The sequence below is a fragment of the Giraffa tippelskirchi genome, chromosome 6 (assembly GCF_054371585.1).
Source record: "Giraffa tippelskirchi isolate mGirTip1 chromosome 6, T2T-mGirTip1v1.2.pri, whole genome shotgun sequence".
NCBI lineage: Eukaryota > Metazoa > Chordata > Mammalia > Artiodactyla > Giraffidae > Giraffa > Giraffa tippelskirchi.
The window spans coordinates 176,702,232-176,728,222 of record NC_137280.1 but is presented as its reverse complement, the minus strand read 5'-3'; the positions used below and the strand labels follow the sequence as shown (position 1 = coordinate 176,728,222).

Sequence of the window (25,991 nt, the reverse complement as noted above, 5' to 3'; positions counted from 1 at the left end):
AATATCAGAGAGAAATCTCATTAAGGTGTCCAGTGAATTTTATGGAACCAATCACATACAGTTCACAGTAGTATAAAATACATATAAACTAAATAAGAGAACATTAAAAATACTTCCTACCTGTCCTTAAAAGTATTTATGAAATTTACAAGAGAAAAATAACTACATGAAAAAGCAACTTCTAATATAAAGCAATATAAGAAGGAAATGAAAAATATAACGAAAAAGCTATTATACAAAAAGAACTGAAATGAAGTGTGTCACTTCCAAAGGAATCTCATTCATAAATCTAAACCATGCTAACATTTTTTATTTACTATAAAAACAGAATATTAATATCTTTAAGTTATAAGATTTTTTCAAATATTAATCAAGCATTTATTAAGTGTCCAGATTTTCTCAAAAATAACAACAGATATTTAGTGAATGATGCATCAGGTGGTGTAAGATACGTAAAGAATGAGTAAACCATCTTCCTTGCTCTCACAGAGCTTACTGTCGCGTGGGGATGTCACTACAGATGGGCAGTGACAGCAGACGGTACATGAGCACCAGGACCGCTGCACAGCGAGGGGAGAGCCCGGAGGAGGAGGACATGTTCATGGACTAGGGAAGGGAAGGGAGAGTCGCTCAGGCATGTCCGACTCTTCGCGACCCCATGGCCTATACAGTCCATGGGATTCTCCGGGCCAGAATACTGGAGTGGGTAGCCTTTCCCTCCTCCAGGGGATCTTCCCAACCCAGGGATCCAACCCAGGTCTCCCGCATTGCAGGCGTATTCTTTACCAGCTGAGCCACCAGGGAAGCCCTCATTTTACGTATAAGGGAGCAGTTATGGATGGAATAGTAAATATATATATTAACTAAAATTGACTAACGGTAAAGCGGAAATGACAGACCATCCTCAGAGGTTTTCTACCTCAGAAGTTTCCGTGGGCTGCAGGCTCCAGGGGCACAAGGCAGAGAGTGGATATGGGAAAAGGGAATGTGTGACTCAAGAGACTAACCCGGCACGGAGGCAGAGCGGGCCCCGTCTGTTCTCTGCCACAGCCTCCTTACCAGCTCACCTCCCTCCCTCCTGACCGCCTCATCCGTCCCTCCTGCCCTGCCAACCACGTCTCTACGGCTTTGAGGCAGACAAGTGCCAACGTTAAGAACAGTCTGCATCGAGACAGATGGAAAGAGCAGACTTTTGGACTCTGTGGGAGAAGGCGACGGTGGGATGATTTGAGAGAAGAGCACTGAAACATGTGTATTACCACGTGTGAAAGAGATGGCCGGTGCAGGTCCCATAAGCAGGGCACCCGAAGCTGGTGGGAGGGGTGCGGGAGGGGGACAATGTGTACCTGTGGCCGATTCACGCTGATGCATGGCAAAGACCAGCACAACACTGCAAAGTAATTATCCTCCAATTAAAATTAATTAATTAATTAAAAAAAATACCCTGCATCAGAATGCCATTGTCGTCTTCTTGGTAGAGACTTACTTTGCTTTCCAGATCTCACTACCTTAAATCCATTGCATTCTGGGGTTTCAGAACAATTAAACAAGTTTCTCAGTGTCTAAGTTCAAGATTTGAAAAGTAAGACAGTAAAAGAGGTGGTAATCTCCATTAAATTATCCGGAAAAGATAATTTACAAAATTTTGAACGATCAATTATTGGCAACATATTGAGGGCTTTTTTTTTTCCCATTAAGGGCAAAGTACGAATGAAAACAATGCTTCAACAATACCTCATTCCACGCTGAGATATTTTGCACTCAGTGTGTGGATTTTCTACTACCTTGGCTAAATTTAAACTGTTCAGGTATATAATTAAGAGAGAGATTTGTAAATACCATATGTGTGATCTTCGGTATTCTGGTACTTGTTTAAATTTCTACTGTATTTAATGATAATTTTATTACTATTTTGACTATAAATCTGGATCCTAGAATTTTATTATTCTATTCAGCAAAAATTGAAAACAGACAAAAAATTTCAATGCAGAATGTGTTTCATTATATTGTATAAAATACAACTTAATATTATGCCCTTGGCTATTATGAAAGGACACTAAAAGCAACAATCTATGAAATCTGTCCTTAAAGTTTTGCAGAAATGTTTTTAAGGACATTGCTATATCTAAAATCCCAAGGGAGAAATTTCCTTTAGAATTTATTGGTAATAAAACTTTGCTTTAAACAAATTAATATCCTTCCTCCTCTCTAACCATGACACTAGTTAACTTTTTCTACAATGACTTATAGCTAAATTTCAAGCTCAACACGGAAATTATTATAGGTCTTTAAGAAACTACATTTTGCTTGTTAAAAAAAATATGTTTCATTAAAATACATAAAATATCCTCTTTTCTTAATTCAAGTTATTTTATCTCAAGCATCAACAACTATAACAATTTAAGATTAAACTTCTAATCAGACAAAACCACATTGAAATCACCTATCATTTACTAGATGTTTGATTTGAGCAAGTAGCATAACATATGTAAATCTTCACTACTTTAAACAAATATAGACAATTAATTGTTGGTATTTTGTAAAAATGAAGATAAAATTTTATTGTGCGGCTTAGGTGATATGCTCTGTGCACAATAAAATAGATCAATAAAAACGAAGCTAATTATTACATCCTTTCATGTAATGATTTGGTGAACAAGCAATTTTCTTCCTCGATTGACCATCCTGTTAATAATTTCATTACTCATGTCTGTTCCAAACATTTGTTCTTCCAGAGACTATAACTGTTATTTTGGTTATGTAATCTTATTTTGAAAATTTAAAATTTGTGGTTACATATGCCAGTCTTCCTGTGAGCTGGATACAAGCTAAACTATATTTTCTTTCAAATAAAATGTACAATGCTGAGACCAACAACATGCAATTTAATAAGAAATATATTTTTACTGAAAGGAACCTGGAAATTTGACTTTAACATTTAGTTATTCTGTGACTTTGAGCATGAGCCACTTGCCTTAGAGATTATTACCTCACTTGTAAAATAACAGGGGATGAACTATATAATCTTGAAATTTCACCTAGTTCTTCATTCTTTGATTTCAGTGGACTACTCTAACAAGAATCTCTAGGCTTTTATATTTAACAACAAAACAAAACTGCATTTTGTATTTTATTTACGATTGTTAAATTTCTACTATTAATTATTTTTTCCTGCTATTGATATTTTTTCTATATATATTTTAACACTATTCACTGAAATATAATTTGGATATGGCTACACAAGTTCTTGGTGAAACACAGTAAAATCAAAATTGATTTCTTTCCGTTTTTTAAATGTGCCAATAAATAATTTAAAAGGCTGGATAAGTGATAGTTGCTCAGACATGCCTGACCCTTTGTGATCCCATGGACTGCAGCCCGCCAGGCTCCTCTATCCATGGAATTCTCCAGGCAAGATTACTGGAGTGGGTTGCCATTTCCTTCTCCAAAAGACTGGACAGGCTTCAGTATTTAGTAAGGTATCACTAGCTACGCTTTGGATATGTTTAGTTCACATCCCACCCTTGCTTATAAACATGCAGTGGAATGGCATTTCCATAGATAAATCCTAATTGCGGTATTCAAAGCTCTCAAAACTGAACTTTTCAGATTACTCATCTTTTTAAATCATCTGCTTCTGTCAAGGCAACTGATCTTGCCTTCCTTAAAATAAGTCTGGGAATTTCCCATGGTTTAGATAATTCCCTTACCATGCATGCATACGTGCGTGCTCAGTCACTTCAGTCATGTCTGACTCTGTGCAACCCCATGGACTGTGGCCCACCAGGCTCCTCTGTCCATGGGTTTCTCCAGGCAAGAATCCTGGAGTGGGCTGCCACGCCCTCCTCCAGTCCCTTACCATTACCCCAAACAATTTCCCTAGTCTTTCGGCCTATCCGCAAGACCTACTTCAAGTCCACATTTCTCCGTGAATCATTCCTAGGCTGTAAGTTCTTCTAAATTCACATATTGTTACTCTAAAAATCCTTTATACAAATATTTTTCAAATTGAGATTCATAAAATCAACTTTTTGGATGCATTCTTAATAGAATGCATCACATTAAGAAACATAAAAAGTTTCATAAAATCTCTCTCAATTGTGAACAAACATCCATACCAACATTTCCAACTCGCTATGTCCTGGGTCTCAATATAATATACAATTTCTATGCATTATGAGAAAAAAGGTTTCAGAAACACTACTTCTGTCTCTTGGAACTCTCTCCAACCAGTATAGAGACGCTTTCTCATTCACGGTATTACATTGGATGGGGTACAATAATTGATTTAACCAGACTCCTATTAAAGAATATTTGAATTATTTCCAATTTCCTGATATTATAAATGCTGCAGTGAATAACCTTAAACTGATATCATTTCATACATACACACATATAACTAAAGGGTAAGTTGCAGAAGTCATATTGCTAAGTCAAAGTTAGACACATTTTATAATTTTTATAGATTGTGCCACATTGCCTTCTACAATGTGTATGCTTAGTCGTGTCCAGCTCTTTGGGACCCCATGGACCGTAGCCCACCAGGCTCCTCAGTCCATGAGGATTCTCCAGGCAAAAATACTGGAGTGGGTAGCCTTTCCCTTCTCCAGGGGGGTCTTCTCAACCCAAGGTTCAAACTATACATCCTATAGTATGATCAGGTAAACAGGACTGTAACAAAGAGAAATTGAGGAGGAGAGAGACAGATGAGGGGTAAGGTGTTATTTCACACGCAGCAGTCAGAAAAGCCCTCCCTGATGCAGTGACATCTGAACAGAGTCTGAACTGAGGAAAGAACAGGCCCTGTGCATCCCACCGTGCTGCTAATACAGGGACGATGACTAGGATCAGCATCCTGTGTGGGACACCTCCCTCACTCCCATACCTCTGACAAGCTGTGGGAGGCAGAGGAGGAAATGTCAGCCAGGGCAGAGTGAGGGATGGGTGGGTGGAACAGCAGTTCCCTTCATCATCATGAGAAAGTTAATTTCTCTAACTCACGCTGTCTAGTTTCGTGTACCTCTGGGAATAAGAGAGAAATTACCTTGGTCACTGTGTCCTCTACTCAGGCGTATGATGTACACGTATATTCTCATGAGTAAGAGAGAAACAAATGAAGAGAGGCATAAGGTACTATAAACAGAAATTATACTGAGCCCAAAATAGCATTCTTCATGTAGCCTAAAAATGAAGTCTGGCAAGATGGAAATTAGATGTTTTATAGCACATTATATGGTCAAAGACATTAACTTCTTACACAAATTAAATCAGGAAAGAGGTTCCATTTATAAGACGAGAAATAACTTTCTAAAAGAAGATACATAACAGATAAGACCAGCATAACAAAATCCATATCAATTTGTTCCCCACTCATGATTGAAAATTATCTGCTCTCATAACCCTGTTTTGTGATTTTCTTTTAAAAGAGTGGTATGATTCTTTAAATAAAGTGCATAATAATATTTACCATAAATTGAGATAATAACTTGCATATTTCAAATATCAGTACTTTAGATCAGGTTAACAGTTAACTAGATTAACTTCAAATTTCTACCTCATAAAACAATCATATGTAGCCCCTTAATCTTTTACAGCTTTCAGTGTAGTTATTTTCATAACTAAGGCTACAAAATGCTTGGATAATCGGCTCCACAGCCAGAGTTGGGGGTTTGAGAGGAAGAGAATAACTGGCCATGTAACAGTCCAGAGTATCTACTCCATTTACCTATGATCATTTCACAGACTATTTCACATTATGCGGATATAGCTTTACTTATATATTCCTACCCCGGGCCAGATAAGCACTTTTTTGTGCCTTTTTTAGGGCTTTGATCTCTCAATTTAGACTTGGCTAAGCAAGTAGACAATGCAAACACTAGGTTGGCTTATGAAATGAGTCAAAATCATTTGACAATATCAGTATCTCTGAAAATCCAAGTGTATCTCATTAACCTAACATGGTCAAAATGCGGTATCTTCACCACATTGAACTTTACTTTATATTGGGATATACTGGAATTGAGTTCACACTTTCACATGTACAATTAAGTACACAAAACTCCTGTCACTTAAGTGCTGGAGCAAGGCAGTGATGAAGAGCTGTCAAAGGACCCCTAGATTTATGGTTTGAGCAGCTGGGTATTTGGTGATACCATTTACTATAAAGGAAGAACAAATTTTGTAGTTAAGTGTTATAAATTCAGTTTTAGGTGAAAAGCAGAAAAATGTTAGATTTGGGAAAGATATATATCTGAGCTGGAAACATAAATTTGCAAGTCACTGATGTATTAATAGTAAAAAAAGCCATGAGAACAGATAGCAGTTATTCATCGATGAAAGATGAAACATTAATAGACCTTTTTTTAACTAGAGAAAAAAATATGACAACCTGTTCCAGACTAAAGGAGAATTTTTATAGAGTTTTCTGCAATTAAAATGTAAAACAAAAGTGAGTGGAAAAACACTAACAAAGAATGAGCCAAACTCATAAGTCTAGAAAATTATGCAAAAAGGACAATTCTTTAGCCACCAAATTAATGTCTAGCAACTGACTGTTAAAATCATCTGTAAGTGGAATGTTAAAATAAAGAGTGAGTAATAGATATATAATACAAGTACAAACACAGACACTATGTTCCAGGCTAACAAAGGAAAAATAACAACCGCTTTTTAAATTTTTTAAATTTTAGGTTAATTTAGATTATACAGTAGCATTCTTGGAAATAACACTTGCTTCATATTAAAAGTCATCCCTAGATATGCAAACCTCAAATCTTCAAATATTAACCTTGACCTAGAACAATCTCTTACCCAGCTACTTGACTCTACAGTGAAGCTAGGATCTACTGCCCTTGAGAAGAGTAGTACAGTTTTTGAAAATTCCAATGTCTTACAATATATCATACACTTAACACCAAAAAGTAAAATTCTAATTAACTCTTAATTGCTGGACATTTTCTTTGACATCTGCATCTTGGAATCTTTTATAAACGAAACCTTTTAAAGTCTGAACCTTACAGTGTGAAGGAAAGCCTCAAGTCTTTCAAGAAACACTGCAAAGGAAGAAGAAAAACAGGCCATTTGTAACCTAGCAAACACTGAAAAAGACAACCCATCTGCCATCTAAGTAAAACCAAGGAAATCCCATGCTTTAACTATATTTGTTTCCAAACTTATAAATAACCTAAGAACTTTATTTAGTGTGGGAAATAACTCACAAAGCAGTCTTTTCTTTTTTCTTTTGTTAAAAAAAAGTGAATGTAAGCACCTACCTTAGGAATAGGATTCAGCAGAATTACACCTGATTTCTTAGTGATGACCTGTTTTGTTGTATAGTGATGGTCAATAAGTTGAGGAATATTTGAAAACCCAGTGCCTTCAAAACGATACATATTCTGGAGAAAGAACAATAAAGTAGAATAATCATGAAGACATTGCTTAAGCAACACTACATTCATCAATAAAGTTCCATTCAAGAAAATATATTGTTGTACAATCATGTGAAGATACTTAACACTACTGAATTACAATACACTTAAAAATGGTTAAGACGGTAAAAATAAAGATAAATGATATTGCAACATGCTAAAAACTAATCTTTGCATCAAGAAACTAATTTTCATTAATGACTAAATGTAATTCAGATTGTTAAAAAGGAAAAAAAAAAAAACCAGAAGAAAAGAAAAATTTACAGACCTGGAATGCATTTTGCTAAAATGATAACCAAAGGAAATAAAACACAGGATATATTTAAGGGACAAGAAATATGTGTACATATGCTTGAATATATGTTTCATATGATAAAGCTTTCAAGATCAAAAATAATGTCAAAAGTCTGTGGCAGTATATTCAATATAATAATATTTTAAGAATGCATCTTATGACCATTTATTTCCCTTTCATCAATACAGTATGAATTGATTTTTCTGTACTTGGGTTATTTATGTATTATTCTTTCATCAAACCACACAGTCAAAAAAAACAAAACTATACAGTCATTCACATACACTTGAAAGAGAAAATGCAGCAGAGACAAATCTGTAAGTATCAGCATAATCACATCTTCACACTCATGATTTCAACACATCAAGTTAGTAACATTTTCCCAAACAGTCAAGACCTCTTTCCTATGACTTCAAAAAGGGACATTCATTGGTAATCTTATGAATGAATTGATGGCAATAAATTTAGCAAAGAAAAAACATCTTCTTGGGGCTATTTTTCAATGAAAAGAACGTTACGATACAGTGTTGTATAACAAAGGCTCCCATCTGATTATTCACTAAGAGCTCACATGTACATGTGCATAAATACAGATACAAACGTGTTCCATTTAAGAAAATCCTATGGTAAGAAACAAGAAATTTCATAATTCTCCAAATTTGGGTATTATTTACATTAGTGGAAGGTATTTTCACAGTTAAAGGATGAAAAAAAACTCAAACTCCATTTGCACAATATAAAATTCACTCAGTTCAGTTGCTGAGTTGTGTCCAACTCTTTGCGACCCCATGGACTGCAGCACACCAGGCCTCCATGTCCATCACCAACTCCCGGAGTTTGCTCAAACTCGTGCTCATTGATTTGGTGACGCCATCCAACCATCTCATCCTCTGTCATCCCCTTCTCCTCCCGCCTTCAATCTTTCCCAGCATCAGGGTCTTTTCCAAGGAGTCAGTTCTTCACATCAGGTTGCCAAAGGATTGGAGCTTCAGCTTCAGCATCAGTCCTTCCAAAGAATATTCAAGACTGATCTCCTTTAGGGTGGACTGGTTGGATCTCCTTGCAGTCCAAGGCACTCTCAAGAGTCTTCTCCAACACTACAGTTCAAAAGCATCAATTCTGCGGCGCTCAGCTTTCTTTATAGTCCAATTCTCACATCTATACATGACTACTGGAAAAACACAGCTTTGACTAGATGGACCTTTGTTGGCAAAGTAATGTCACTGTTTTTTAATATGCTGTTCAAGTTGGTCATAACTTTTCTACCAAGGAGCAAGCATCTTTTAATATCATGGCTACAGTCACCATCTGCAGTGATTTTAGAGCCCCCAAAATAAAGTTGGTCACTGTTTCCCCATCTATCTGCCATGAAGCAATGGGACCAGATGCCATGATCTTTGTTTTCTGGATGTTGAGCTTTAAGCCAATTTTTTCACTCTCCTCGTTCACTTTAATCAAGAGGCTCTTTAGTTCTTTGCTTTCTGCCATAAGGATGGTGTCATCTACATATCTGAGGTTATTGATATTTCTCTGGGCAATCTTGATTCCAGCTTCTGCTTCATCCAGCCCAGTGTTTCTCATGATGTACTGTGCATATAAGTTAAATAAGCAGGGTGACAATACACAGCCTTGACGTGCTCCTTTTCTTATTTGGAGCCAGTATGTGGTTCCATGTCCAGTTATAACTGTTGCTTCCTGATCTGCATACAGGTTTCTCAAGAGGCAGGTCAGGTGGTCTGGTATTCCCATCTCTTTCAGGATTTTCCACAGTTTGTTGTGGTCCACACAGTCAAAGGCTTTGTCATAGCCAATAAAGCAGAAGTAGATGTTTTTCTGGAACTCTCTTGCTTTTTAAATGATCCAACGGATGTTGGCAATTTCATCTCTGGTCACTTTGATCTCTGCATTTTCTAAAACCAGCTTGAACATCTGGAAGTTCATGGTTCATGTACTGTTGAAGCCTGGCTTGGAGAATTTTGAGCATTACTTTGTTAGCGTGTGAGATGAATGCAATTACACGGCAGTTTGAGCAGTCTTTGGCATTGCCTTTCTTTGGGATTGGAATGAAAACTGACCTTTTCCAGTCCTGTGGCCACTGCGGAGTTTTCCAAATTTGCTGGCATACTGAGTGCAGCACTTTCACAGTGTCATCTTTCAGAATTTGAAATAGCTCAACTGGAATTCCATCACCTCCACTTGCTTTGTTTGTAGTGATGCTTCCTAAGGCCCACTTGACTTCGCATTCCAGGATGTCTGGCTCTAGGTAAATGATCATACCATCGTGACTATCTGGGTCATGAAGATCTTTCTTGTATAGTTCTTCTGTGTATTCTTGCCACCTCTTCTTAATATCTTCTGCTTCTGTTATGTCCATACCATTTCTGTCCTTTATCGAGTCCACCTTTGCATGAAATATTCCTTTGGTACCTCTAATTTTCTTGAAGAGATCTCTAGTCTTTCCCATTCTATTGTTTTCCTCTATTTCTTTGCATTGATCACTGAGGAAGTCTTTCTTATCTCTCCTTGCTATTCTTTGGAACTCTGCATTCAAATGTTTATATCTTTCCTTTTCCCCTTTGCCTTTCTCTTCTCTTCTTTTCACAGCTATTTGTAAGGCCTCCTCAGACAACCACTTTGCCTTTTTGCATTTCTTTTTGCCTTTCATTTTTTGAGGATGGTCTTGATCACTGCCTCCTGTACAATGTCATGAATCTCCGTCCATAATTCTTCAGGCACTCTATCAGATCTAGTCCCTTAAATCTATTTCTCACTTCCACTGTATAATCGTAAGGGATTTGATTAAGGTCATACCTGAATGGTCTAGTGTTGTCCCTACTTTCTTCAATTTAAGTCTGAATTTGGCAAGAAGGAGTTCACAATCAGCATCACAGTCTGCTCCCGGTCTTGTTTTTGCTGAGTGTGTAGAGTTTCTCCATCTTTGGCTGCAAAGAATATAATCAATCCGATTCTGGTGTTGGCCATCTGGTGATGTCCATGTGTAGGGTCTTGTCTTGTGTTGTTGGAAGAGAGTGTTTGCTATGACCACTGCGTTCTCTTGGCAAAACTCTATTAGTCTTTGCCCTGCTTCATTCTGTACTCCAAGGCCAAATTTGCCTGTTACTCCAGATGTTTCTTGACTTCCTATTTTTGCATTCCAGTCCCCTATAATGAAAACGACATCTTTTTTGGGTGTTAGTTCTAGAAGGTCTTGTAAGTCTTCATAGAACCATTCAACTTCAGCTTCTTCAGTGTTACTGGTCGGGGCATAGACTTGGATTACTGTGATACTGAATGATTTGCCTTGGAAGTGAACAGAGATCATTCTGTCATTTTTGAGACTGCATCCAAGTACTGCATTTCGGACTCTTTTGTTGACTATGAGGGCTACTCCATTTCTTCTAAGGGATTCTTGCCCACAGTAGTAGATATAATGGTCATCTGAGTTAAATTTACCCATTCCAGTCCATTTTAGTTTGCTGATTCCTAAAATGTCAACATATACTTTTGCCATCCTCCTGTTTGACCACTTCCAATTTGCCTTGATTCATGGACCTAACATTCCAGGTCATGGTGGAGAGTTCTGACAAAATGTGGTCCACTGGAGAAGGGAATGGCAAACCACTTCAGCATTCTTGCTTTGAGAACCCCATGAACGATATGGCAAAATGATAGGACACTGAAAGATGGATGAACTCTGAGGCCGATAGGTGCCCAATTTGCTACTGGAGATCAGTTGAGAAATAACTCCAGAAAGAATGAAGAGATGCAGCCAAAGCAAAAACAACACCCAGTTGTGGATGTGACTGGTGATAGAAGCAAAGTACGATCCTATAAAGAGCAACACTGCAAAGGAACCTGGAATTTTACGTCCATGAATCAAGGCAAATTGGAAGTTGTCAAACAAGATGTCAAGATATAAATTTTGTGAATGTTAAGATGTTAAGAATGTTAAGAATGTTAAGCCAGCTTTTTCACTCTCCTCTTTCACTCTCATCAAGAGACTCTTTAGTTCCTTTTCACTATCTGCCATTAGAGTGTTATCATCCACATATCTGAAGTTGCTGATATTTTCCCAGCAATCTTGATTCCAATTTCTGCTTCATCGAGCCTAGCATTTCTCATGCTGTGCTCTGCATAGAAGTTAAATAAGCAGGGTGACAATATACAGCCTTGATATACTCCATTCCCAATTTGGAACCAGTCTGTTGTTCTATGTCCAGTTCTAATTGCTGTTTCTTGACCTGCAAACAGGTTTCACAGGAGGCAGGTAACAGGGTTTCGTATTCCCATCTCTTTAAGAATTTTCCACAGTTTGTTGTGATCCACACAGTCAAAGGCTTTCTTTTAGTAATGAAGCAAAAGTAGATGTTTTTCTGGAATTCCCTTGCTTTCTCTATGATCCAACGAATGATGGCAATTTGATCTCTGGTTCCTCTGCCTTTTGTAAATGCAGCTTCTACATCTGAAAGTTCTCAGTTCATGAACAGGTGAAGCCTATCTTGAAGGGGATTTGGTGCAAACCTTCCTGCAGTGTGAAATGAGCACAATTATATGGTAGTCTGAACATTCTTTGCCATCGCCCTTCTTTGAGATTTAAATGAAAACTGACCACTTCCAGGGCTGTGGTCATTGCTAAGCTTTCCAAATTTGATAACATATTAGGTGCAGCACTTTAACAGCATCATCTTTTAGGATTTTAAGTCTCTCAACCTGAATTCCATCACCTCTACTAGCTCTGTTCATAGTAGTGCTTCCTAAGGCCCACTTGACTTCACACTCCAGGATGTCTGGCTCTAGGTGAGTGACCACACCATCTTGGTTATCTGGGTCATTAAAGACCTTTCTTCTATACTTCTGTGTATTCTTGCCACATCTTCGTAATCTCTTCTGTTTCTGTTAGATCCTTACCAATTTTGTTCTTTATCATGTCTATCCTGCATGAAATGTTCCCTTGATATCTCCAATTTTCTTGAAAAGATCTCCAATCTTTTCCATTCTGTTGTCTTCCTTTATTTCTTTACATTGTTCATTAAAAAGGTCTTATTTCTCCTTGCTCTCTCTGGAACTCTGCATTCAAATGGGTATATCTTTCCCTTTCTCCCTTGTTTTTCGCTTCTCTTCTTTTCTCAGCTATTTGTAAGGGCTGCTCAGACAACCACTTTGCCCTCTTGTATTTCTTTTTTCTTGGGGATAGTTTTGATCACTGCCTCCTGTACAATGTTATGAACTTCCATTTACAGTTCTTCAGGCACTCTGTCAATCAGATCTAACCCGTTGTATCTATTTGTCACTTCCACTGTATAACCATAAGGGACTGGATTTAGGTCATACCTGAATGGCCTATGGCTTCCCTACTTTCTTCAATTTCAGTCTGAATTTGGCAATAAGGAGTTCATGATCTCACACTCAGCTCCAGGTCTTGTTTTTCCTGCTGTAGAGCTTCTCCATCTTTGGCTGCAAAGAATATAATCATCCTGATTTCCATATTGACCATCTGGTGATGTCCATGTGTAGAGTTGTCATTAGTGTTTTTGGAAGAGGGTGTTTGCTATGACCACTGTGTTCTCTTGGCAAAACTCTGTTAGCCTTTGCCCTGCTTCATTTTGTACTCCAAAGCCAAACTTGCCTGTTACTCCAGGTATCTCTTGACTCCCTACTTCTTCATTCCAGTACCCTGTGATGAAAAGGACACCTTTTTTTGGTTAGTTCTAGAAGGTCTGTAGGTCTTCTTAGAACCGGTCAACTTCAGCTTCTTCAGCATCAGTGGACGGGGACTCTGATTACTGTGCTGTTGGATTGTTTGCCTTGGAAACGAACTGAGATCATTCTATTGTTTCTGAGATTGCACCTAGATACTGCATTTTGGACTCCTGTTTACTATGAAGGCTACTCCATTTCTTCTAAGGAATTCTTGCCCACAGTGGTCATCTGAATTAAATTTGCTCATCCCCATTCATTTTAGTTCACTGATTCCTAAGACGTCAATGTTCAGTAAAGTTGTGACACCAGAAGATGAGTCCCCTAAATCAGAAGGTGTCCAATATGCTGGGGAGAGCAGAGGGCAATTACTAATAGCTCAGAAAGAACATGTGACTGGCCAAAGCAGAAATGACACTCAGTTGTGGACGTGTCTGGTGGTGAAAGTCAAGTCCGATGCTGTAAAGAACAATATTTCATAGAAACCTGGGATGTTAGGTCCATGAGTCAAGGTGAACTGGACGTGGTCAAACAGGAGAGTGTTTAATCAAATGTAATAACGTGATGAAGGTGACAGAGAAAACGAAATTTCACATTAGCCACTAGTGTCAGAAGACCTTATATAAATTTCTTATATATGTCTTATAACTAGAGAAATAGTGATACAATAATGGGAATTTTCAGCTTCCCATTCTAAAGAACATATCTAGTTTTTAATCTAAAGGTAGCTTTCTGTCCCTGACACAGTAGTCCTGACGGAGTAATACAGGGAGTAGCACCAGCAGCAGTACCTTCATGGGCTGAAAGGAGAAACTGATTCCTGGCAATGACTTGTTTAAAGCCACCCGTCTGACATCAGGGATGTCCTGAGTCCTAACACAGTGCAAAACCAATTAACTCCCTTTCTTAAAGATGAAGATAAAGAATCTAAAAATAATGCCAAGGCCGGTTGCTCACAAAGTTCATCTAAGCAACTATGGTGAAGAACAGTACGTTCACAGAACCCTCATGCACTGTCAGTGGGAAGGTAAATTGGTGCAGTCACTATAGAAAACAGTATAACATTTCCTCAAGAAACTAAATCTAGAACTACAGTGTGTGTGCTCAGGAATGTCTGACTCTGTGCAACCCCATGGACTATAGTCTCCTCTGTCCATGGGATTCTCCAGGCAAGAATACTGGAGTGGGCTGCCATTTCTTCCTCCAGAGGATCTTCCCGATCCAGGGGTCGAACCCTTGTCTCTTATGTCTCCTGCATTGGTAGGCGGGTTCTTTACCACTAGTGCCACCTGGGAAGAGGTAGAGTATGATCCAGCAATTCTACAATGTGGTATTTTTCCAAAGAAAATAAAAACACTACTTAGAAAAGATATATGCATCCCTATGTTTATTATAGCATTATTTACAATAGCCAAGATATCAAATCAACCTAAGTATCCATCAATAGATGAATGGATAAGAAAGAAGATATGCACACAAACACACTGAAATCTTAATTGGATATAAAGAAGAATGAAACCTCACCATTTGCGACAACATGGATGGACCTAGAGGATTTCATGCTAAGTGAAATAAGTCAGAGAAAGACAAATATTATACATGGAATCTAAGAAACAAAAATAACAAAATAGAAACAGACTCACAGATACAGAGAACAAAGTGGTCTTTGCCAGAGGGGAAGAGGGTAGAGGGATGAAAGAAACAGGTAAGGGAGATTAAGAGGTACAAATTTCTAGCTATACAACAAAGAAGTCATGGGACATATTGTATAGCACAAGGAATATAGTCAATAGATTGTAATAACCTTATAGTGACAGATCACATCTAGACTTATCATGCTGATCATTTTGTAGTGTGTAAAAATATCAAATCACTATGATATATACCTGAAACAAATTAATATTGGAAGATGATTTATACTTCTATTTAAAAAAACTGAAAAGTACATTCAAAAAATGTTGAAGACTTGTTTCTTGATACACTCAAAATTCCAAATATTACATTTGACTTTGTACGAATCTGTGTAAATGTATTATAATTCAGCTAAGAGGTTGGGTTCACATACAGGTGGACTCTTTTTAAAGTTTTTCTACTTTAATAATAATGTGACCATTAATGTGGCCTTAATCATAATGTGACTGAGAGAATTCATATTCATTTTTAAATAAGGATTTCTTTTTGGAGCTACTAACGATCTCTATGTGAAGAAGCAATAAAAACAGTAGTAGAGAATAAATTTCCACAAATTCTGACAAAATTTTGTTGATTGTCATTTGTATTACATTTAAAAAAATCAAGTAATATGTCATTAAAAAATAAGTATAAATAAAAATATGCTATGACTCAATTTTATAAAATAAGAATTACACAGATACATACAATTAGATATTTTTTAAATCTCAAAAAATATTCCCTGTGATTATAAGGGGGTGTTACTGTGAAGCACACATTCCGTGATACATATTTCTGAATTTTTACTAAGAGTATGCATTACTCTTATTTTTAAAACATTCACAATATCCAGAATTCATTCCTGATTTATCACTGTGTAACTTAAGAATCAATCATGCATACTGATGAAAAACACATAAAAAGCAGAATCAGATTTTGTTGCTACACATATTTCCAGAAGACTATTATTATGCAAGGAAGTCAGACAGAACAGCATAAGCACATTAAAATGAGGAGATTCAATGAATGTTAATTTGAAATATTATGCCTGAGGAGATCTGAAAAAAAAACTGAGGATAAGCATGCTTCAGAAAAAAATAAAAAGGAAAGAAGGAAAATCATTTCTCAAACAGGCCAAGATGAATAAGCTGAATAAAAGCAAAATGCTAAAACACTCCTTTATGGGATAATACCCAAATCTAAAAACGTAAAACAGAAATTTTAATTTTCTCAAATAAAAACAGCACATTGACTAGTTCTAACATATTACCAGTTATACCAGTAAACAGGAAAGGTTGTTGGGGAACCTGAGGAATAATATTAAAGTGATCCTGGCACGGCATTTCCTAGTTAACTTTTATTCATTCCTCAGATGTTGTCTCAAACGTTAACTTCCTTAAGTTTTCCAATTAAAAGCTTTCATAGCACTGTGTATCTTTATAGCATTTACTACGGTTTATAAATACATATATTGTATCCACTTTACAAATGACCGTGAATTCTCCCCACTATGTAAGCTCCATCATAATATGTCTGGGCCTTAAAAGCACTCATTCAATTAGTATTTCCTAGAAATTAATTAATCAGGGTTTGGAATGGCTTTGTTTTATTGTCAAGGAGGAAGTCTCCTAAGTCCCTATTTGTGTGCCTGGGGCACAGAAAATGGTATCTCATGATGGTTTCATTTTGACTTCAAGGTATGTATTGCCTTCTCTTGAGTCCTTGAATGGCTGGGTAGTGAAACAGTTAAAAGAATCTTAAGCGTACAAGGACAATGCTACAAACTTGGAATTGACTGTCATCCAAACAAACAGTGGATCTGTATTTACTTTCACTTAGTCTCTCTGAAGACCCATAGTACGGATTTAAAAGGTACTTCAAAGAGCCTAGAGACTGTGGCAACAAAACAAGGCAAACTTGTCTGGTACATTCAGAGACTACATCCATCAGTTCAAAGTGGAACTCAGCACATGACAGACATCCAATAAGTACCTGTTGAATGAACTGATGATGTAACACGCTGAGATACCTAATTTCACAGTTACTGCTCACAGCCTCTACTTTTGTGTTATTTTTGTTTGATTGGCCCACGTCCCAGGGTCCTACAGAATACTTGCTCCAACTAGTACTTCCTGATTGAAATGAATGAAGAAACAAAAAATGATATGCAATTACACAGAGGACTTCCCCCCAAGTTTTATTTTAAAATATTTATTATGTAGCTATTTTTCAATTCATCATCAGATGTTAATTCAAATGTTTGGTTCAGTCATCCCTAATTCTGCATCTTTAATGTTTCTCTGTTCATAAATTCTACTAATGTCTCACCTACCAGGTATTAAGCTCACCAAGCAGTAGGCCATATATTCTTAATTTCACCTTCCTACCTTGCCAACATGGATACTTCCTACCCTGCAAACATGAATAACATGATACTTTACCAAAATGTGTTTTTAGCAAATGTGTCAGATAAATAAAACAGAGAAATTTGAATTGGTACATTCCTATTAATAACAGCATAAAAGTTTTCTCTGAAATACTTTATCACGTATTTTTGTTTATCTTATACAAAAGCAAGGATTTGATTATATATTAGCATATTAAATGTAACAATGCTATTTGAATCTATGAAAATCTACCAATATTTATCACACAAGATAAATAGTTTTAGGTACAAATGTGACTTTACATTAAGCATCATAAACAGGTTAATAACTATGGAATAGGTCAGTAACACCAGAATTACACTGAGATTCAGATACTTAGATATGCTTAGTATATTAACATCCAACAAGAAGTACAGTTGTCCCTGCTTGAACTAGCTAAAACAACAGACATTCTCTGCTAGTATAGTAAGAAAGGTAAAAATTGAAAGTATCTGCATCCATATAGGTCAGTCATAATGTTCACAGCACGCAGTTTCACACCATATTGTAAAATAACTGATAGGCATACAAAAATAAAGCTTCAAACTAACTGTCAAACTAGACTCTAGTTGACAGAGACAATGTTACTAAAAATAACATTATTTGTGATCCATGAATGCCTCAAACTTAAATATATGATTTCTAAAGTAATACTTCCACTACTATTTAAATTTCACAAATAAATCTCAACAGGAACCAAAAAGAATTTTTAAATTAACTTTTCCAATTACATTGATATTCTATACAAAGTACGTTTGTATGTTTTTTCAAATAAAGTGTTCAAACAATGGTAAAAATGCCCAATGATCTGCACATCACTTAATAAGAATATATTCACTCTCTGACTCTCACAGTCACTGTATCAGCTGTTACCCCCATTACATCCCAAACCACAGAGCTTATCAAGTACATATCTGGGCTTGAAACCCAAGTTTCCGTTGGTCTACTACTTGACATTTTTTCCATTTTCTAAAATCCTATATGCTTTTATATTTTCCTCTCTGAGGACACCTGTCCCCTCATTTATGTACAGCTTGTATAATCTAGTAATGAATTATAAATTCACTGATTGGAATAATATTCCAATAGGCAATATAATAAGTATCTGGTAATGCCTTTCCCCATTTATAAACCCCTTCCACACAACAGGTATATGAGGAAGGAAATGGAATAATTTTAGACCAAGTAAGAATCACCTACATAAAAAGAAAAAGAATTAAAATTTCTCCCAGTAGTCTATTTCACCTCATAACACTTATGACTGAAGAACTCAACATTATATAAGGAGGGCAAATTAAATAAAATTAGGCAGTGGAAAACTGGAGGCATTTACAGAAACATAGGTACTGTCTTCTTTAATAGAGATCTCTGCAAAATCTCAATGTCAGAAGAAGCCAAATAAAATCTTTAAATGTGAACTTGTAGCAGTGTCTCATTTTTAGACTATATAATGCTGTTCACTTTAGTTACTTAAAACAAAATGGAAAGATTAAAGACAAGTGATCATTTCCAAGTGGACCCTTTACATTTTGTTTTTAAAATAACTAATTTAAATTCCTGTAGTTACATTTTAAACTATAATAGGTAACAAAAGAAATATTTCAGTCTTAATGTATGACAAATTTCAAAATAGTAACTTAGAGCTTAGAAAACAGAAGGAAACATTCATATAAGTTGTAGTTAGTTCATACTTTATCTACCCTCTTTCCTTCTAAATTCTCATACCATTTTACAAATATTGCCAACATGGCCACATGTTGTAATAAGGAAGGGTACCTATCAATACACCCATAATTTAAAGGTAGATACAAATTATAAAACAGTTTGCCAACAAAATAAGGAATGACATACTATTAGAAACAGTAAGTTGGATGTATGAGAGTAGGCAATTATAATCATCAAATTGAGATCTGAATACTATGGAAAATTCACATAATATACACTTTAAATATACACATACTATATTTAATATTTAATAAATATACACACGCTAGTAAAGTATTGCTCAAAATTCTCCAGGCCAGGCTTCAACAATACGTAAACCGTGAACTTCCAGATGTTCAAGCTGGTTTTAGAAAAGGCAGAGGAACCAGAGATCAAATTGCCAATATCTGCTGGATCATCGAAAAAGCAAGAGTTCCAGAAAAACATCTATTTCTGCTTTATTGACTATGCCAAAGCCTTTGACTGTGTGGATCACAATAAATTGTGGAAAATTCTGAAAGAGATGGGAATACCAGACCACCTGACCTGCCTCTTGAGAAACCTGTATGCAGGTCAGGAAGCAACAGTTAGAACTGGACATGGAACAACAGACTGGTTCCAAATAGGAAAAGGAGTACGTCAAGGCTGTATATTGTCACCCTGCTTATTTAACTTATATGCAGAGTACATCATGAGAAACGCTGGGCTGGAGAAAGCACAAGCTGGAAGCAAGACTGTGGGGAGAAATATCAATAACCTCAGATATGCAGATGACACCACCCTTATGGCAGAAAGTGAAGAGGTACTAAAAAGCCTCTTGATGAAAGTGAAAGAGGAGAGTGAAAAAGTTGGCTTAAAGCTCAACATTCAGAAAACTAAGATCGTGGTATCCGGTACCATCACTTCATGGCAGATAGATAGGGAAACAGTGGCTGACTTTATTTTTTGGGGCTCCAAAATCACTGCAGATGGTGACTGCGGCCATGAAATTAAAAGACGCTTACTCCTTGGAAAGAAAGTTATGACCAACCTAGACAGTATATTAAAAAGCAGAGACGTTACTTTGTCAACAAAGGTCCGTCTAGTCAAGGCTATGGTTTTTCCAGTGGTCATGTATGGATGTGAGAGTTGGACTGTGAAGAAAGCTGAGCACCGAAGAATTGATGCTTTTGAACTGTGGTGTTGGAGAAGACTCTTGAGAGTCCCTTGGACTGCAAGGAAATCCAATCAATCCATCCTAAAGGAGATCAGTCCTGGGTGTTCATTGGAAGAACTGATGTTGAAGCTGAAACTCCAATCCTTTGGCCACCTGATGCGAAGAGCTGACTCATTTGGAAAAGCCCCTGATGCTAGGTAAGATTGAGGGCAGGAGGAGAAGGGGATGACAGAGGATGAGATGGCTGGATGGCATCACCGACTCAATGAACATGGGTTTGGGTGGCCTCCGGGAGTTGGTGATGGACAGGGAGGCCTGGCGTGCTGCGATTCATGGGGTCGCAAAGAGTCGGACACGAGTGAACGACTGAACTGAACTAACCCATCTGAACAGCATCTATTTTCCTTTAAATATAATTCTTAGATGTGACTATACTAAATGCCACTTTTAAATGGTTATTTTTATGATATGTGAATTTCACTTCAGAATTATATCTATGTAACATACAGATAAAATGCAATGTATTATCATTAGATGAATTTATATGTATATGAACTATGTATGAACTTGAACTTATATGTTCCTAAAACCCTCTGATATTCATCTAATGATAATGGTTCAATCTTCTTGCAAATACTTAGTGTCATGCTAGTGCCCAGACGTTTACTGAAATCCTATAGGCAGCCAGCTTGAAAACACATGCTGTTTGAAATGATGAGGTTAAAAAATAACAAACAGAAGCATTAATTCCTTCCTATGCCAAAAAGTTTAAAATTTCTCAGTGGATGAAGTTAAAGAATTTTTTAATCAGTCTTCATCTGTTTAGTGCTTAATAAAGAATGCAACAAAAAAAGGAAGCAGTTTACAATACTTAAACATCAATAAATAAATCAGTATAACAAGCAATGTGACTTGACCACTTTTAAAATTCTTCCAAAATTTCTATTTACTATTCATTAACACCAAATAAAAGCTTATAGTTAAATGAAAAAGAAACCCTTAATCCTCAATGTATCATAAAACCAATTCAACTATCACTGTCTCATTCATTAAGGTATTTCATTATTATTATTTAATAAAATTGTTCTTAAATCTTGTGGCAACATTTCTGTGCAATTTCAAGGGCCAATTTCAAGAGCATAAAAATCATAAGTAAGTTTCTCTAGAAAAAAATTGTAATATTCACATATTCCATTTTAAATTTAAAGGATCATCAACGTTCAAAGTTAACTTAAAATATTAAATATAAATACATTTAAATTTAATGCAAATTGTAACTATTTTTAACTTAATATTTTAAAATGCATATTTCCTTTAAAAGATGAACATTTCAGTGCATTTTGGAGCACTGAATTAAAGGAATTTTTTTAAAAATTAAGTGCTAAAGTTAATATTATAGGCATTTAACACAAATCATTTATCATTTTATTACAAGTATACCTCAATAAACTACATCAACATATACATATAAACTAAATTGGAAACGTACATCAACATATTGTATGATAAAGTGTCTCCTTTGTCCATCAGAAAATACAGAAAGGACATATTCACCAGGTTTCCCATGACTCTCTCGGACCAAGAAGTCTCCTTGCTGTTTTAACAGGTCTTGTGCTTCTATTCTGGGAATTGCACCATGGTACCAGTCCTGCTCTGCCAGAGGTTTCTCAATTATGGGGATCGTATCACAGAACTTGAGCAAATGTTGGAAAAAAAAACATTAAATTAGATAAGACAGCAATTTTTTCTGGTAAAACTAATAGCAATTATAAATACTTCTTACCTATGTTCTTCCCTTTAATTGACTGATTAAAAGTTATCTGAAAAATCTGGCATTTTCGTAATTTCTTAATACCTCCTGGAGCACTGATGCTGAAGCTTAATACATATCCTTAAATACTGCATGATTATTTGTTTTTTCTATCAGACATAGGTACACACAACATTAGCATTTAGAGTTAGCACGTACAGTCTTAGTCACCATATCCTAAAATACATATATTTAAAAATCTTCAATCAGGGAATTATGATGAAATGAGAGTATTATCAGAGAAACTTATCATAAACAACTTTAATTAAAAGTTGAATTGTACGTTTTTATAGAATTAACTCTTGATCACATGGCTGCCCACGTCACGGGCTCCAGGAACACTATCTAAGGCTTCCTCTGGTGCTGCCTTGTTGCTCTGCCTTCTCATCCTTGTTCCTCTGACTTCCTTAGCCATTACCTCTGCCACGTGGCTGGTCCTGATCCTACACAGCAATGGCAGACAAAGGCTGAGCTGAAATAGCATCAGTGAGGCCACCCACGTGCAAGGACAAACACACAACAGAAACAGGGGCGGATAAGCCCCGAGCACAGCAGGAAGCAGGCTATCTGTTATTCTGGAGGCCAAGTGCTGAGACAAAGAGAGATAGCTCAGAGCTGGTCATGTCTCCTTGAAATGTTTCTAATTAATAATAGATGAAAACATACATCTTCTGGTTACAAGTAAAACGTTATTTGGTTGTTTATATTTATCACCCTCAGAAACTAAATTGCCTCAGGTCATAAGAACCCTTTATAGGTAAGGCCTGGGCACCTTTCTGGCAAATGAGAACTAGTCTGAAGAGAGTCTGCACTGTTTCTATCACTCGGTGGGTTACTCGCCAAGTCGTGTCCGACTCTTGCGACCCCATAGACCGTAGACCACCAGGCTCCTCTGTCCATGGGATTTTCCAGGCAAGAATCAGTTCAGTTCAGTCGCTCAGTCGTGTCCGACTCTTTGTGACCCCATGGACTGCAGCACACCAGGCCTCCCTGTCCATCACCAACTCCCAGAGTTGACTCAAACTCATGTCGATTGAGTCAGTGATGCCATCCAACCATCTCATCCCCTGTCGTCCCCTTCTCCTCCCACCTTCAATCTTTCCCAGCATCGGGGTCTTTTCAAATGAGTTAGTTCTTTGCCTCAGGTGGCTGAAGCACTGGAGTGGATTGCCATTTCTTTCTCCCGGGGATCTTCCCAACCCAGGAATCAAACCTGGATCTCCTTCATTGCAGGCAGATTCTTTACTGACTGAGCTATGAGGGAAGCCCTCAAGTTGTATCACTTGAAGAGGCCTAAAACTTACTGGTCAAAGTTCTGTTTTATATTAGCCAAAGCCCATCCTACTGACTTAAAAAACTGAGGAATCCCAAACAGAATTCAAAGAAGAGTACCCAGTCTGGTCCCTACTTCTGCCATGATGCGAGTGTGAGTGTCCGTGGCTCAGTCGTGTCCAGCTCTGTGCGACCCCATGGACTACAGCCCACTGGGCTCCTCTGTCCATCAGATTCTCCAGGCAAGAACACTGCAGTGGGTTGCCATTTCCTACTCCAGGGGATCTTCCTGAACCAGGGATTGAACCCAGGTCTTCCGCATGGCGGGCAGAGTCTTTATCATCTGAGCCACCAGAGCAGCCCTGCCACCATGATATTAAATCTTTAAATACATATATGATGCATCTGTACACAGAAATTGCTTATAAGCTGAATAAGCCTTTTCTTTTTTTAGTACTAATTATGACAAATATTTTACTTTCAAAACAATTTAAACTGTATTCCCAAAATGGGTTTACAATTGAATTATATAAAGAACTAGCCACAACTATGAGATAAAAATAATTATTTTTTAAAACAAATGCATAATCCATACAAAATTAATTTTTGTGTATACTAACAGTTTATAATTTTTAAAGTAGGTGGTCAGAATGATGAAATATTTCTTCTCTAAAATTTTGTCACAACGGATTTCAATATAGAAAACACTAACATTTTTACTGCTATAGAAATATTTTCCAGTCTTGCCAATGACGAGTGTTTTATTGATTTTTTCCTCTGAAAAGAATCAATATAGTAAGAAATGCAGTGTCACTTCTAGGCAAAAAAACCTTGTTTTTATTATTATCTCTTTTCAAAAAGGTCTACGTAATAGAAAAGCATCACAGACAAGGATATCATGTGCTTGATTTCATCTCCTATGAGCCTATCCTCCAAAAGGTTGATTCATTTAGAACTGGGACAACAAAGAGCCTGGGGAATTCATTAAATCAGAAGGGCGTTTGAAATGCAAAAGCTCAGCTAACACAGAAATTCATTTAAGGATTTGAAGCTGAGGAGTACATTTGGGGGGGAAAAATCATTCTGAAACATCTAAGTTTGTTTGTTTTAAAAAGAGAAATAAATAGGAAGGAACTTACAGTGTTATTTTATAGGGATTATACTTCAGTTTTTTTGTTTCATAAGGTCTTTTGAGTAGGAAGGAAAGCTTAGCCATCTGCCATTCCTGGCCCTAGACAATACGGTCATAGAATGCAGGCTGAAGTCACTATGGGTATATATGTGTGTACATGTGAGACACGCATACACAGGAAAAGGCTGTACACAGCCCCTGACTGTGTCTACCAAGTCTTTCAGGAATCTCCCTGGGAACATTGGGAAAAAACGTTTTTATTAACGTGCTTTCAATTAAATTCTAACACAGCTTTGCAAGCTTGATAGTAACAGAAGGACGTGCCAGCAATGAAATCCAGCATTCCAAAGGCTTTCATAATGACATCAAAAATGAAAGGAAGTTATACTTCAAACATCACAACTTTCTCAGACTAAGTGGGAAAAGATTTTTCCTTGTTATCTAAAATTTTTGTCAAAGACATGGGGAAGATGAAGTTTCTGTTTTCATATGTGCAGTAATATAGCATAATTAACAAGTTATACATAATAAGACAAGCTTTCTTGATTGACTAGACTAGCTATTTACCTATTTTCCCTAGACTTTATTCTTAAAGAATATTCCAGCAAAAACATACTGAACTTAGTGTAATAAAAAAGACTGGTTTAAATGAAGATGCAATGAGGAGTCAGCCCAAGAAAATGAAAAATTTTTTTCTAGACTTAAGAATGAGGCGATTTTTTTTCTCTTAGTCTAATTAAGACTAATTACCAAGAATTTAATGAATATTTGTATGCTTTTATCTCAAACATTTGAGCACAAGATTAGCTCCTTATTAGAGGCAAAGACAACAATGGTTTTTAAAAAAATCAATGTCTGGATTTTACTCAAATTAAGCACCCAAATAAGAAATCATTAAAAAAAAAAAAAAACTAAACTAAAATATAACAGCATGGAAAATATGCAAGGAAACCTCTCAATGAGTTTGAAACAAGCTAAATAAAATTTCAACACTAATATATAAGTTTTTATGAATTTTTAATAAACATAAAAGTGAACATAATTCTCTTCTACATTTTTATATAAATTTAGTTATTAGTTTAACAATTTAAGTAAAGAATTATTTCAAACCGAGTGTAATAATACACTACAGTGTCTACAAGTAACTCATAGGATTTTAAACATTTCTAAAAAATTTCATAATGACTCCTTTAATTTTAGAGTTATATTTCACTGGGAGATTTTAGGGGAGATTAAGAATCAAATGTCATATAAACAGAAGAGAATCACCAAACACTTGCAAAAGGTGGGAAATACTGGCCTATTGAATAGGAATCTGACTGATGGCAGTCAAAGCCACTTTCTATGAAAGGGCAACAATGTAAATACTCTGGATATTTCATCTTCATGATTGTTTGCATT

General features: G+C 36.5%; 1 protein-coding gene across 28 annotated transcripts in view; it reads right to left on the bottom strand.

Annotated features, from left to right (window-relative positions):
• Positions 1 to 25,991, bottom strand: part of FER (FER tyrosine kinase) — a 484,930-nt gene that overhangs the window by 199,875 nt on the left and 259,064 nt on the right. For 16 of the 28 annotated variants that reach the window (XR_014058074.1, XR_014058065.1, XR_014058064.1 and 13 more), the window contains 2 exons: positions 21,866 to 22,069; positions 7,272 to 7,394 (listed from right to left, as the gene is read on the bottom strand). Coding sequence is in view for 11 of the 28 variants with exons in the window: in XM_081505338.1 (XP_081361464.1) it covers positions 7,272 to 7,394; positions 21,866 to 22,069 (327 nt within the window). In the remaining 17 variants the exon portion in view is untranslated. Of the gene's footprint in view, positions 1 to 6,953; positions 7,053 to 7,271; positions 7,395 to 21,865; positions 22,070 to 25,991 lie in introns of those variants that run through there. The other 12 variants (XR_014058072.1, XR_014058068.1, XR_014058076.1 and 9 more) reach the window with 3 other exon arrangements.